Source organism: Malania oleifera, chromosome 4 (assembly GCF_029873635.1).
Source record: "Malania oleifera isolate guangnan ecotype guangnan chromosome 4, ASM2987363v1, whole genome shotgun sequence".
Taxonomy (NCBI): domain Eukaryota; kingdom Viridiplantae; phylum Streptophyta; class Magnoliopsida; order Santalales; family Ximeniaceae; genus Malania; species Malania oleifera.
The window spans coordinates 102,290,250-102,304,521 of record NC_080420.1 but is presented as its reverse complement, the minus strand read 5'-3'; the positions used below and the strand labels follow the sequence as shown (position 1 = coordinate 102,304,521).

Here is a 14,272-nt window from a genome sequence, read left to right as displayed (position 1 = left end):
AAGATCTTTGCATTCAAGTATATATTGAATGCTATTTATGGGTGAATATTAAATGCTATGTGGATTATATTTTGTTCAAATCCTTATTAAATGTTGCTTACAATAAGTGTATTCAATATTATCTTTATTAAGTATATTAAATATTCTTTACATTTCAATGTTATTTATAATTTTTTTTTTGACCAAGTCTCGAGAGGCTATCATGTGGTCAAAACATTAAATGTATTTCAAGTGGAATTTTCTTGCGAGTTATTTATCTATTGTGAATGTTTCTTTATTTTTTATTATTAATCTTTTACATTAGTGAATAACATAATAATATTATAAAAAAAATTAGTTGATAGTAAAACCTAAATAGATATGCTTAATCACATCTTGCAAAGTTATTCATATTACATATTGTATACTTTAGTTAAATTTTAATTGTCAAAAAATAACAATAAAGCATTCCAATATAATGAGGTCATTAATAAATTTAAATAAAAATAAAATACATAAAATCAGTGCATATGTTTTTGTGTATGTATTTTGATATGCGAGAGAAGAAATTTTGCATTCAACAAAATGGATTTAGAAAGCATCACTGTAATATTGACAATTTCATAAAGAAAAAGATCTGCGTGTAGGACTTCAGACAAAAATTTCACAAATCATCTACATAGTTTCAAAAGAAATAGAATCTTAATTAGATTGTCAGCTTTACCAACCAAAATCCTTTAATATAAGTGTATCATCAACCATAAAATATTTTCTAACTGCAAAGTGGGACCTCTGCTCGTAGAATGTTTTGGCAATATTGCATTATATATAGGCATTTTTTTTTTGTCTTTCAATTTAGAAGTTCTATGCTAGAATATTTTGGCAATGTTATGTTGTACATAGGCTGTATTTCAATCTAGAATCAATCTTGCAATTGTGGGAGTTAGCAATAAACATGTGAGGCAGTTGTTAGAAGATCGCTCTTAATCATTGCCCTTGTAAAAGTAATATTTGATTATGAGCTATTAGTGCTGGTTGTAGGATGTTTAATTAATAAGTTCCTACAGGAGGTAAATTAAGCATACAAAACTATTCCTTGTAGAGAATATATTCTCTATGTTGATCTAGGGTTGCTTATCTTGTTAGCTGCTTATTCTCATGCAAAACACATTGTTTTGGTGGATGCAAATGCGCAAAAATATTTATTCTAACATTTGATGGAAATGAATGACTTCGTTGCCCTTTTTGTAATGTTTGATACTTGAAACTGCAATGCGTGACCATGAATGGGGTGAATATGGATGATGGGGATGAGATTACTTTTAGAATTTCAGAGAGGTTTGTTTTTAAGATTTAACTGTTAATTGTGCTGATGGCTTGGAAATTCATATAGGAAATACAAGTTTTGGATATTTAGGAAACAGAAGTGGACTTAACGTGCCTGTGCCCCCACCCCCCCGCCCCCCCCTCCCCAAAAAATAACTAAATAAATAGATGTAAACAAGTGCAAGTGCCAGCATTAAGAACTCTCAAAATGTGAAGAGAAAATGTGCTTAATTCACGTATTAAAGGTGATTGTTCTCGCAAAACTGTATGTTTGTAAATGAGAACTCAGCCCTATAATGAGAAAGATGATATGTTAAATTAGTGAGACCATATTTTATTTTATTTATTTATTTATTTTTAAACTAACTGTTACTGATATTTTAATTGTTGATGTTGGACAGTTTTATATATTACATGGCGCATTTTACCCAAGCCCCCCTTGCCCCATTTTGGTGCATCTTAAGGCCATGCAAAACCATATAAATAAAGGGAATAACCTCAAACTTCTAGGATGGTGTGAATGCAAAGCCAGAATCTTGTCTCAACTTCCTTGCAGTTTTTGGATTTAATTAAAAATGATAGTTTGATGCTTTAGGGAGAGCATCACTTTAACATATGGAACTTGATTTGGTGATGGGCTAGTGACGGGCTATGTTCGGCAATTTAGAATTTTGAAGCAGTTTATTTCCCTAATCACAACTTCTGTTCTCAACTGCTTTTGTTTTGCTCTATGGAATGCAAAATGCATGTGCTTTCCCTTCTAAAATTAGCAAACCCATTTGCATTAAGTTAAATTTTTGGCTTTTGATGCTCCAGATGCATATGGAAAAAAAGACTCATGATCTGGAAAGTAAAACATATGCTGTTGAATCAATCAATTTCTGGGTATGACCGGAAGGAATCAATTGTACAGAATCAGTGACTCCTCCCAAGGTACAGGATACATCGCAGAAGACACTGTTGTGTCTCTCCTTCTCTTCAAGCTTCGTTTGTTGTAACATATTTTGCATTCTTCTTCGATTTTACTCAGATCGTTATTTGCAGTTGGGTGAGGATTTTTTTTTCTCTTTATTTTTTTTAACATATAGTTTTGAGATCGAGGTTTTCACTTCTATTTTTTCTTTGCTTTTTCCTGGTTTGATTTAGAGTCTTCATCATTTGAGGATTTTTGTGTGTAAAGCCAAGTGCCATAGTATTATTATTATGCTTCACTCAAATTGATTAACAAACTTCTTTGTACATTCAAACAGGTAGTGATATTTAACTTGTATACTTTGCTTTCTGCCTAGTTTTTGTTGATTAGAAATCCAGTTTTTCGCAAAGTGCGACTCTTGTTCAGCACAAGGCTACGAGTGAATCAGTAAAAAACGTGTTGGAAATCCGCGTGATCTTCATGATCACATAGCTCGCTGAGTGTGTGTATATAAATAAATAATAAAAATTAAGTACTTTAATTCATGGATATAGGGGCATGACTAAAGTCGTGTATCTTTAATGGTTAATGAAGCATTTTCCAATTAAGATATATTGAAATAATGAAGTTGCATTGGCCAAAATCATGAATCTTCTTAACCAGTGTATCATAAAGGATGTATCATATTAGATTGAGGTACATTCACATAGGAGGAAGGGAAAGGTCATATTATGATTCTTTGATGGATTGAATCACTTATAGATTATATATGAAGGGTTCTTGGTCCCTTTCACCACTCAACCTAGTTTGATAGAAATTTCATCTCCAGTCTAAACGTAAGAGTGAATAGGGGAGAAAAGAACAAGTAGTTTTTGCATTATTGAAGAAAAGTCTATTGAATGCTGAAACTTGCAGCCTATGTTTGATTCAAGGATATATTTGTGAAAAAAAAAAGAGAAAAAAGTACGAAGAAATCACTTTTGTGGTTTTTTATTTTCTTTATATAGTATTAAGATGAAAATTGGTTTAATATAACTAAAAAATTTGAGTAAAATTAAGGTGCAAAATCAAAGTTTTATTCAATGATTCAGTGCAAGAATCTTAATATAGATAATTTCCAAAGTCAAGAAAATTTCTTCTAATAGGAGAAAAGGAAAAAAAACAATACAAAACAAAAGGTAATTTCAATTTTTAAAAAATGTAGAACGGGAATTGTCTTATGTTCAATAATGTTTGAGTTTGTTGATTGAGCGACACCTAAGGGTACTATAACAAATTATCTTCTCCCAATATTGATATTATGTCGAATATTTTTGTGCCAGTATGGTTGTCTGATGCATTTTGTCATGGTAATCAACTTTTAGTGAAACTTTTTATTTTTATTTATAAATTTTGTAACAAACTATGACTATGTTTTCTGACAATTCACTTATTTTTATGGTAGGGTACTTTATAATAGTAAGATTTTTCCGAATATTATTATGACCAACTCTATAATAATCAAAACATAGAATTTCATTATAAAGTTCTCTCTATACAACTTGCCTCACAAACTATCAATATTAGCATTTCGCATTTGAGGTACAACCCATTTGCACTCAGATAAGATTATATAAAAAACCATTAAATTTCAATATAAGATTATCCATGGTGAGCAATTTCGCAAAATATATAAGAACTAAAGTGTATTTTGTCTTGAGCATGGATAAAAAATGAAAAAAGTTAAATAATTTCAATGATAAAATTTTTGTTGGCTCAATTAAATGAAATAAATTGGGCGTTTCGTATTGATTTAAAGAATTTTATAGTGGTTCAATTTATGTGGTTGGAGAAGAATATTGACCTTAAACAAGCTAGTTTATTCTTTTAAGTAGATTTATAAAAAAAAAAAAATACTTAAAATTTTATTCTTTGAATGAAAGAGGCTTTTGCACACTAGGTTTTATTTTTCTAGTTTGTATGTGAAATACAAGAACCCTATGTTTGACGAAACTTAGATTTAGATTTGTTTTGAATTTTGATAAAATGTAATATAAACTTATATTGAATTTATCTCAATCCACACAAAAGAGTAGTCAATAATTACTATATAAACTAGCTCCAACCAAATTTCTTTGGAGGACCCTATAAAAGTTGACAATAGAATATGCCACAAAACATTTCACAATCAATCTCGCAATCTTATTGACTAGTCTCAAAATATAATTCTCAATTCACAAAGATAAAGAGTAAAGATGAGTAGGAGAGAACAAGAGAGCACACTTTATTTTTAATTGAATTAGCTGTACAAGTTTGAGCATTGAACTCCAAGTATATACGAGTCTAAACTATTTTTTATTTATATTGACTAAGTACAAATTCTAAAAACTATTAATATCAAAGAATTTGTGTACTAGTGTAATAATATCATCAACATGATCATTAAGAACGTTATCTACACCTACCTTTTCATCTTTATTTTTAATTGTATTAATTGTACAAGCTTGGAGCATTAAACTCCAAGTATGCGACTCACCGACTGAATCAAAGTTTTGGTTTATTAGAAAATACGAATTGAGGCGAAACAATTCAAATGGTTAATCAAGATTTGATTAACTATCTTTCAGGCCAATGTTAAACAATTAATCAAACCGAATCATTGGATTTAATTTAAACTTTAAAGCTAGAACCACTTAATATTCTTTCTCGTATATTATTGACGTCCAAATTTAAATATACAAACGTAAAAATTTGAGCATCATGAGAAATCAAATAAATTTATAAACTTTAAATTAACATCTACTGTAACTTTAAAAGTATTCATCTTAGCATAAATGGAATTCATATTCCAAGTTTTAATTTTTTTAAAATAACATAATTATAATAAACCCAAGTTCTAAATGATTGAAAACAGATTTTTTTATGTAAATTATTAAATATGATATCATATAATATATTATATGATACCACTTCTTATTCAATTAAACACCATTGTTGAATAAAATTAACTAATATTGTATCGAAAAAAGATGTCCCTAGTTGACTCATGAGTCATGATTCATTTCTTTGTGATTTTTCTCTTTTGATGGTTTCTGCTATAGCTATAGTTTCTTGGGTGTCCAGAAATTTGACGCTAGCGCTGTGCACATGTTTCTTCTTAATCATATTTGGGCTACTTCGTTTTGATGACATTTAACCTAGCTGAAACTCAAATGGACCATTTAGGATAGGATTTGATTCCACAACTTAGACACCCAGTTGGCCTCTTGTTCAAATAGGTAAACACAAGGTGTGTGATGGTATGTGTACGCGAGAAGTTCAAATGAAATTTACCGAATGTTGTAAATAAAAAGAGGAATACAAAAAAAAAAAAAAAAAATTTGGAGCTATAGAAATTCAACTGTCTAGTTTTTCAGGAAGTTGATGTTGTTAATCATCTTATTATCTCATTTTGTTGTAAAGCATGTCCTTATATAGACAAATATATTGGCATCCTAAAGGTTAACCACATAATGAACCATTATGTGGGTATACCAAAGATTGTAACCTATTATTTAAATAGTCATCCACATAAATATACATGTTTTACAACACTTCCCCTTGAATGACTATACACTATGAATATGTCTCGTTAAAACCTTTGCTAAGGAAAATCCTATGGGACAAAACCTTAACGAAGGAAAAGGAGTATAATATTCATACTTTTCCTAAAAATACAATCAATTAAAAAATGTCCTTAAGTTGTTGTCTTCTAATGTTATGTACCTACTTCTTGAAAAATTGAAGTTGACAATGCTTTTATGAATAAATCTGTTGAGTTGTCACTTGAACGAATTTTGCAAATGTCAGCATCTTTTTTTCTTCCAAAATTCATTAGTGTAAAAGAATAGCGCAACCAATTATACAACACTTATTTTAAATTAGCAAATTTCGAGAACGAAAGTTTTATAAGGATGGGAGAATGTGATGACCCAAAAATATATATACGATTAAAGCATAATAATAATAATAATAATAATAATAATAATAATAATAATAATGGTCATTAAGTTAATATCAATGCAGAAGTACTATTTTGTAGGATCATTGATTCTATTTTTGATGCATAAAAAAGAACTTGTCTTAACGAATACTCAGAAATCATTGCGGCTCAGTCGCTCCCTAGAGGTCGACCTAGTCAAAATAGAATTTCATACGATAAACAGGGTAGACACTGTTTGTACACGTAAATAAGTATATATATACATAAAATAATATTTTGACTGACATGATTTGTAGAAATATATAATAATAATAATAATAATAATAATAATAATAATAATAATAATAATAATATAGGTATCCTGTGCAGAACCCACAAGATCATGTGGGACACATATGAGTCCCGAAGCCGTATGGGGTCCACATGAGTCCAAAGGTGTATAGGGCTTATAAAATCGTGTGAGAATTATTGGAATTACATAGGACCCACTTGGGGTCTTGAAATTTTGTGGGGTCCACACCATGTGGGGCTCACATGAGTTTTCGAAATTCGAACTTAATTCTTTTTCATAAAAAAAAAATATTAAAACATATCTTAAAAATAATAACAATGATAATAATAATAATTTCAAATATATATATATATATATATAAATTAATTAAATGGGAGTGTCGACAAGCACTCCCATTTTTCCCACATGATCTCCATCCACATCTCATACTTAGTCCATACCTAATTCATCTCATGTCTATTCTTTAATTTAAAAAAAATTATAATTTCACCTATGTCCCCACACTTTTATAAATTCCATTTTCTTTCCCAAAATTTTCCTATAAATAGGAAGCTCTCAACTTTCATTTTTCACAAAAAAATTTTAAAAGAAGAGAAGGACTAGTGAGTGAAAGAATTAGTGGTAAAGGAAGAATTTTTGTTATAATTAAATTCTTACTGACCGACTCTTTCTTATCTCATTTTTAATAGATATTCGTTGTGTTCGTAGCACAAGGTAAAGGAAGAGGTAAGTAAATTCGATTATGTTAGATTTTTTATTTAAGATTTTTACCCAAATTTATTTGTGAGTAAATTTTGATTATGTTAGATTTTTATTAAAATTTATACTCAAGTTTATTTGTAAGTAAATTTTGATTATACTAGTTATTTTTATAAAATTCTCATAAATTTATTTTTATGCATGTTTAATTATACCAGTTTTATCTTTAATATACTTGCTTTTATTTTTGAGACAAGAAATGTTCTAAACCTCTCGGGTATTTTACAGCATAAATTTTTATTCAATAAAATATTTTTGACACGAAAATTGTGTGGCATGAGCTTATTTTTACGTTACATATTTCACGAAAATATGAGTAAAAATGACATGAGTTGATTTTTAGTTACATATTTCACGAAAATATGAGTAAAAATGAGATTTTCACGATATTATTGTAATTTTAAAAATTCTACAATAAGATGTTTTCAAAACCTCTTATGGCACAAACAATACAGAAAATTACGAATACTCGGTACCGCAGCTTAAAATTTAAACGGATCAAAGTCCACCCACACTGTTTGCAGAGTGATTTTATATGGTAGTAGATTTCTCCTAAGTGCACACCTGGGTCGGATCAGGGTTTAATAGGAAAAATCTCACTTAATGATGATGTACGTTGATTTAATTTGGCCGACCAGTCAGTTAAATCCAGTCTTCGGACATTACAACCTAGTCATAGGAATAAACATAACTTACAATTAATAAGCCTAAGAGTGATTTTTACAGTACGTATATATACATATTTAATTTCGTATACAGAACTATTGACGAATTGAATGAAAAGTATATGTTTATGTGAATGAGGACATTTTTGTACCTAGATAATGATTTAATAAGGAAAAGTATATATACATGATTAAGTATTATAGTTATAGTTTTGAAAGTTAAAAAGTTCAGTTTAACAGTTATAGTATATGATTATAAAATTTTATTGTTATAGATAATAGTAAAAGTTTTATACAAAAATTTTTAAATTTACATTTATTTTTAAAACAATTTTGAAGTTATAGTATTCAATATTATTTTACGAAATTAAAATATTATGAAAGTTCATTTTGACCACACACTAATAATAATCTTATTTACTTACTAAGTGTCGTCTCACCCCAATCATTATTTTACATTTCAGATCATTTTGAAGAATGTACCAGAAATTTGGCATAACAAGTGTATGAACAGGAATTGAAAGAGTAGAGTAGAATAAAAATTTAGCATAATACAATTTAGAATATGTTTGTGTATTTTAATCGGGCTGATTCCGTGTTTGATTACGTGGAGCCTCTGGAATCGAAGATATAAAACGAGAATGGAAGGAGTTTATCAAAGTGCAGATCAGATGTGGAGAATGTGGAGAAGTATTTGATTTTGGGTTAGTTTTATTGTTGAGAGGACTAATTCTTTCAAAAAATTGAAGAAGTAGAACATTAAGATTTTGAATTAGTTTCAAATTAAGCATCAAGGAGTTTGTGACAGACCTGAAAAAATTACTTCGTGGTTAAACCTCCAGTAGGGTGGATAAAATTTAATTGTGATGGGAGTTGTAGGGGCAATCCGAATAATTCAGGAGGTGGAGGAATTGTTTGGGATTGCCATGACATGGTAAAAGTGGCTTTTTCAAGTTATTTTGGCAATGGTACGAATAATAGTGTGGAATTAAAATCAATCAATGAAGGAATTCGTTTGTGAAAACGTTTGCATTATTTTAATGTGATTATTGAAAGTGACTCGCGAATTGTAGTTGATTGGCTTTAGAAAGGTAGATGTATTTTGTGGTATCTTTAAGAATTTTAGGAGGAGCTCGTGGTGGAGTTAAAAGGAGTGAATGTCATGGTGATGCATCAATATAGGGAAGACAATAGTGCGACTGATTTTCTTGTTAAAGAAGGAGAAATGGGAAACAATGTAATTTACGAAAAACAATACCTTCTACCACGTTATCTAAAAGATATTTTACGGATGGATAGGTAGGGTCTTGTTTCCATTCGTCATTAGTTCAACTCTAGAGTTTCGTTTGATGTATTTTGTTTTGAAAACTTATTTTAAAAAGATCAAAATGCTCTATACAATATTGGATGCACATGATTTTATTTTGGACCTATGTGTATGGTCACAAGGTTATATATAATTTTTGACTTATATGATGTTGGTATCTCTACACTACAAAAAACTAGCTAGACCTTTAGGGACGTAAGAAAATCGTCACTAACAATAAGAAACCATCACTATTAATTATTATTGATGACCTAATAATGACGGTTCTGAATTGGTAACTATAATTGTCGTATCAATTGAATATTAGTAACGAATTAAACAACTGTCACTAATGCTAAACCACATTAGTAACACCTGACAACCGTCACTAAAAGGGTGGACACCGTTACTAAAACTCTCAGTACTAAACCCAAAATAAGTAGTACTAATATCACACTATCAAAACACACAATCTTGTGACCAACATACACAATATATGAGTATGGTCAAAACAATGTGATAAAATGCATGCATATTTTGCAAACATTCAGAGCATTCACCCACGATGTTTAAACTTCATAAATTAAAACTTGTTCAAACTCAACAAAGTGCCTCAATACAAAGTGCCTTAATTTATATAGAATCCAAACGAGACCAATACCGAAATGTCTGTAAAACACATTATAATGAGACTAAGTCATAACATCTTAGTGTTTTTCACAAAATGAAGCTAAATGAAAAATGTCAATCGAGACCAACATCAAAATGTCTCTAATACACATCATAATGAAATTAAATCAAAATGTCTTCACATTTTATTACTCATGGTATGACCATAATTATGATTTTGCATTAGTGTGTACATAATATAATAAATATCAATTAATAAATTGATCAATCCACGTTATTCTCGAGAATAACATAGTTATTAGAACATAGTTTAAGTTGCATCTACTACCATAATGCATTCCTACTAATTAACTCAGAACATCAACAGTATTTAACTAAACCTATACTAATTACGTACTTGTTTTTGAAAAAAACCATACTATAATGGGCGGCTCACATGATAGTAAGAGAGAGAAGGGACATAGGCCCACAAAACCCTCTCTTTCTCTCTCTAGCTATCACTGAGCTCCATGATCCCTAGTATTTTCCAAAGCAAACTACATGTAGCATTGACCTTCTAGATACTATACTTATCCGTTGTTAATTTTGTATATTGTACTACTTGTATATATGGTACAATTATATAAAATAGCGAGCAAGAATAAATGTTTGGATGATAATTGTAGTATTAGTGTTTCTAAAAAAAGATCACCATGAGCAAAGAACAATCCTTAGATCAATTACTAAAATATATAAGTACCTTTTTTTTTTTTAGTCAATTTTCGAAGCTCACACTAAATATAAGTTATACAGTGAAAGGTAGTCCAATATCCCATCTATATTCCTTCTCATCCATCTTAAAGTTCAGACCTAAAACCTTAGTAATTCTAAATAACATACAACCCATATGTAACATTACTAGCCCATGTTGTTAAAATTTTTTGTTAAAATTTTTCTTCAATATAAAGTTACAAATTTTAACCACTATAGTCTGCACCTTTAACTTGTTACACAATAATACAAATTAATGCTCCAGAGTCCATACATATATTTGAAAAATTATTCAGAGGATCTCCCCCTCTATGTGCCTGTATTGTAGATGTTAAATGTGTAGCAGTTTGGTCCTACATTCATTAATATTTGACATATAAAGAGGGGGACCCATTTTCAAAATATATATATATACATACATACATACATACATCCATACATATCAATATATATATATATATATATATATATAAAATTTAGGAAACAGACACACAAACATATGAAGGGGGAGCTCCCTTGTATAATTTCCCCATATGTTCCATATACTTGTAAAATTGTAGAGGGGATTTGTCCCTCCACGTGTTCGTGTGTTTATTTCCTAAGTTTTAAACATGTGACAAATTGATCCTATATTTCAATGATACCAGGGATATACAAGAGAAATCCAATTTCAAAATATTTTGAATTTTAAAAATAGACATGTGGAGGGATGGTCCTCCGTATAATTTTTTTACTAGACATGTGGAGGGACAGTCCTCTGTATAATTTTTTTACTAGGGAAATTATATAAGAGACCTCCCCCTTCGTGTGTCTATATGTCTGTTTCTTAAAATCCCTACTTACTGAAAATGAACCCTTCCTCTGTAGATATCTAATATTAATAAATGTAAGACTAAATTATTATATATTTGACTTCTAAAATACAGATACACAGACACACACAGGGAAGGAAGTCTTCCGAATAATTTTGCGAACATATATATAGACTCGGGAACATTATTTTATATTATTGTATAGTAAATGAATGGCATGTGTTTGGCGGGCACAACGAGTCAAAGTGGATACTATAGTGTTTAAAGCTTGTAATTTTATATTAAAAGAAAAATTTTAACATGGGCCAATAGAAGAAATTTAGATGGGATATCATATTACCTGTCGCTGTATGACTTGTACTTGGTGCGAGCTTCTAATATTGACTCTTTTTTTTTTAAATGTCTTTCAACAATTGATCAAATGATCGTTCTATGCATACGCGGCCGGCATTACATGCATGCCGATACCCACGTGGCACTCCCAACCCACGCAACGTAGACCTGTTCAATTTTTTTTTGGGGGCAAAAACGTAGACCTGTTCTGCTTCCACCTTCAACCTCACGTATTCAACAACTTCAACTCCATAAAAAAAAAAATACACGCTCCATCGACTGTACTGTAGTTAATTTAAAGAGTTCAAGACAAGAGGTTCTCACGTCCCAGTCTTTGATTTTGACCATATCTCCCTTCCATACAAATACAATTCAAATTCAAACGCCGCGGTTTCGCCGTCAACGTCACTCTCCTCGATCAAATCTAAACCTCAAAACGCACCTAAATATGTGTATATATAACCCCCAACACTCTCTTAAACTTCCACATAATCTCAAACACTGATCTTCGGCTGGCCCTAATTACTTAGACCCACTCATCATCTCCTCCTCACACCAAACAAAGAAAAAAAAAAAACTTGCTTTTTTTTTGGATTGATCCATAACTAATTATATCCAAAACCATAGCTTTCTTGATCATTAGTTTCATCAGACAAATGGGTTCTCATCATCACAAACAGGATGGCTTTACAAGCGCATTAATCTTCATTTTGATCATCGCCATCTCGTTGGGTTCGGGTTTTGCGAGGGTTTTAGAGGGAGATCACGAGCAATGGGTGCAGGGTCATGAAGAAAGTAAGAAGGGATTAATGATGCTTCAGTCGCTGCAGCGCGGCCCCGTGCCGCCGTCGGGTAAGTCGCCATGCACGTACATCCCCGGGCGAAACAGCGGCCACTGTACCTTAAATGGGAGAAACTTTGCCGGCCATGGCGCCGCCCATGCGCCGCCGGCGTTTCCGGAGTTCGTCGTGGAGGTTGGGGTGGCTTCGGCAGCGAACGGGAGCACTGACCGTGGGAAACAAGACTCCAGTTCATGATCCATTGGGAGTAACATTAATAAATGCCATGTGAATATAATTATACGTATGCATACATACCAGCTGGGAGCGGCTTCGGATTGACTATTTATTTATTTATTTATTTTAGAAAATACTGCAGACAAATATTGCAGATTATAAATTAGGGAAGGAGATAGATGAAATAGATTGTGTAATAAATAATCTTTAATTAGCTCTCCATTTGACAAAGAAAATTGTAATAATGTGTATAGATATCACACTCCCACAATTCCATTCTTCTTGATCTTGAATGTTGACTAATTCACCATATATTGATTATGCAACCACAATTCATAAAGTTCAAACTTTTTATTGACTTTTGGCCACTTAGTCACGAATCATTCACAATTCATAAAGTTCAAACTTTTGTTGACTTTTGGCCACTTAGTCACAAATCATTCTAAGAATCAAATACAGTTAATTATTTGACAAATGCTAGAATAAAGGAAGTCACAAATTTGACCAAAAAAAGTCATTCAAGCAAAATACAGGGTGAGGTTTGTTTTATTGGTCCTTATTTTGTTTTGTTTGGACTTGTAGTCTTTTTTTGACTGGATGTTGATATTGTTTTTTGGGAGGCTTTTAAATCTATTGTTTTCTCCCATTGCTTGTCTTGTAATTATGGTATTCCTCCGCCAAAAGTGAGAGTTTATTAATAAATAAATGGACATGTCGCCCTTCTTTTTACAAAAAAAAAAAAACCAAAAAAAAAATCCAAAAAAAAACCAACAAAATAAGTATTTAACTTTTCATCCCATAAGTTCGCTTTGAACGCAATCCATAACATATATATATATATATATATATATATATATATATATATATATATATATATATATTTGTAAGTCTATTTTGACTCTTTAATATGATGTAAACATCCTAAATAACATTCCAAATTGTAGGTTATATTATAGGAATGCTCATAGGTCACAACTTGACTAATATGTTTAGTAGCAATAGCATGCATGCAATAGAAAAGACTCTAGATTTCATAAGACTCATTGTCTGCCTTCTAATCTAAACCCCCATACAACTTGTTTAAGAAACTCATAGTCACTCTCATTTGATCCACACAAGCTTCATAAAATAAAAAATGATGTCATTTGTGAAAACAATCACGATTTAATGCTAAAATTATTTTCAAAAAGTTTGATAGACTTCTTAATCCCCTCCTAGATTTCATTGTCATAATTATGTGCACGAATCTTTCCATTCACTACAACAAATCTAGTTGTTTGGGACGATTTATTTTTAGTTACAAATGCAATTTGGTCCCAAACTGTTCGTTATTGGGGATGAAAATTTTAAATAGTCCCTAAAACTTCACTCTAGCAATGATCAAATTTTTCGTCCTTAAATGTTAAAAAATTTCGTCACAAAAGACATGGTGCCAAAAATCCTCCCACCAAAATTTAAAACAAAATGTTTTAAGGACGAATTTTAACTATTCATTAACGAATTTATTGTCGTTCCTATTGAAATAGGTTC

At 30.7% G+C, this 14,272-nt stretch overlaps 2 protein-coding genes across 13 annotated transcripts in view; both read left to right on the top strand.

Moving 5' to 3' along the window:
- LOC131154299 (myosin-binding protein 1) overlaps positions 1–2,586 on the top strand; it is a 36,114-nt gene extending 33,528 nt beyond the window's left edge. For all 12 annotated transcript variants that reach the window (XR_009136415.1, XR_009136416.1, XR_009136412.1 and 9 more), the window contains one exon: positions 2,122–2,586. The gene's annotated coding sequence lies outside the window, so the exon portion shown is untranslated. The remainder of the gene's footprint in view (positions 1–2,121) is intronic.
- A 9,630-nt stretch (positions 2,587–12,216) lies between these two features.
- On the top strand, positions 12,217–12,978 carry LOC131153207 (uncharacterized). Its single transcript, XM_058105362.1, has one exon. It carries the CDS (start codon positions 12,383–12,385, stop codon positions 12,761–12,763), a length of 381 nt encoding a protein of 126 aa, XP_057961345.1. The 5' UTR covers positions 12,217–12,382; the 3' UTR covers positions 12,764–12,978.
- The last annotated feature ends 1,294 nt before the right edge of the window (positions 12,979–14,272 follow it).

Excerpts from the sequence above, each read along its gene's own strand:
- LOC131153207 (XM_058105362.1), top strand. The coding sequence starts at position 12,383 with ATGGGTTCTCATCATCACAAACAGGATGGCTTTACAAGCGCATTAATC.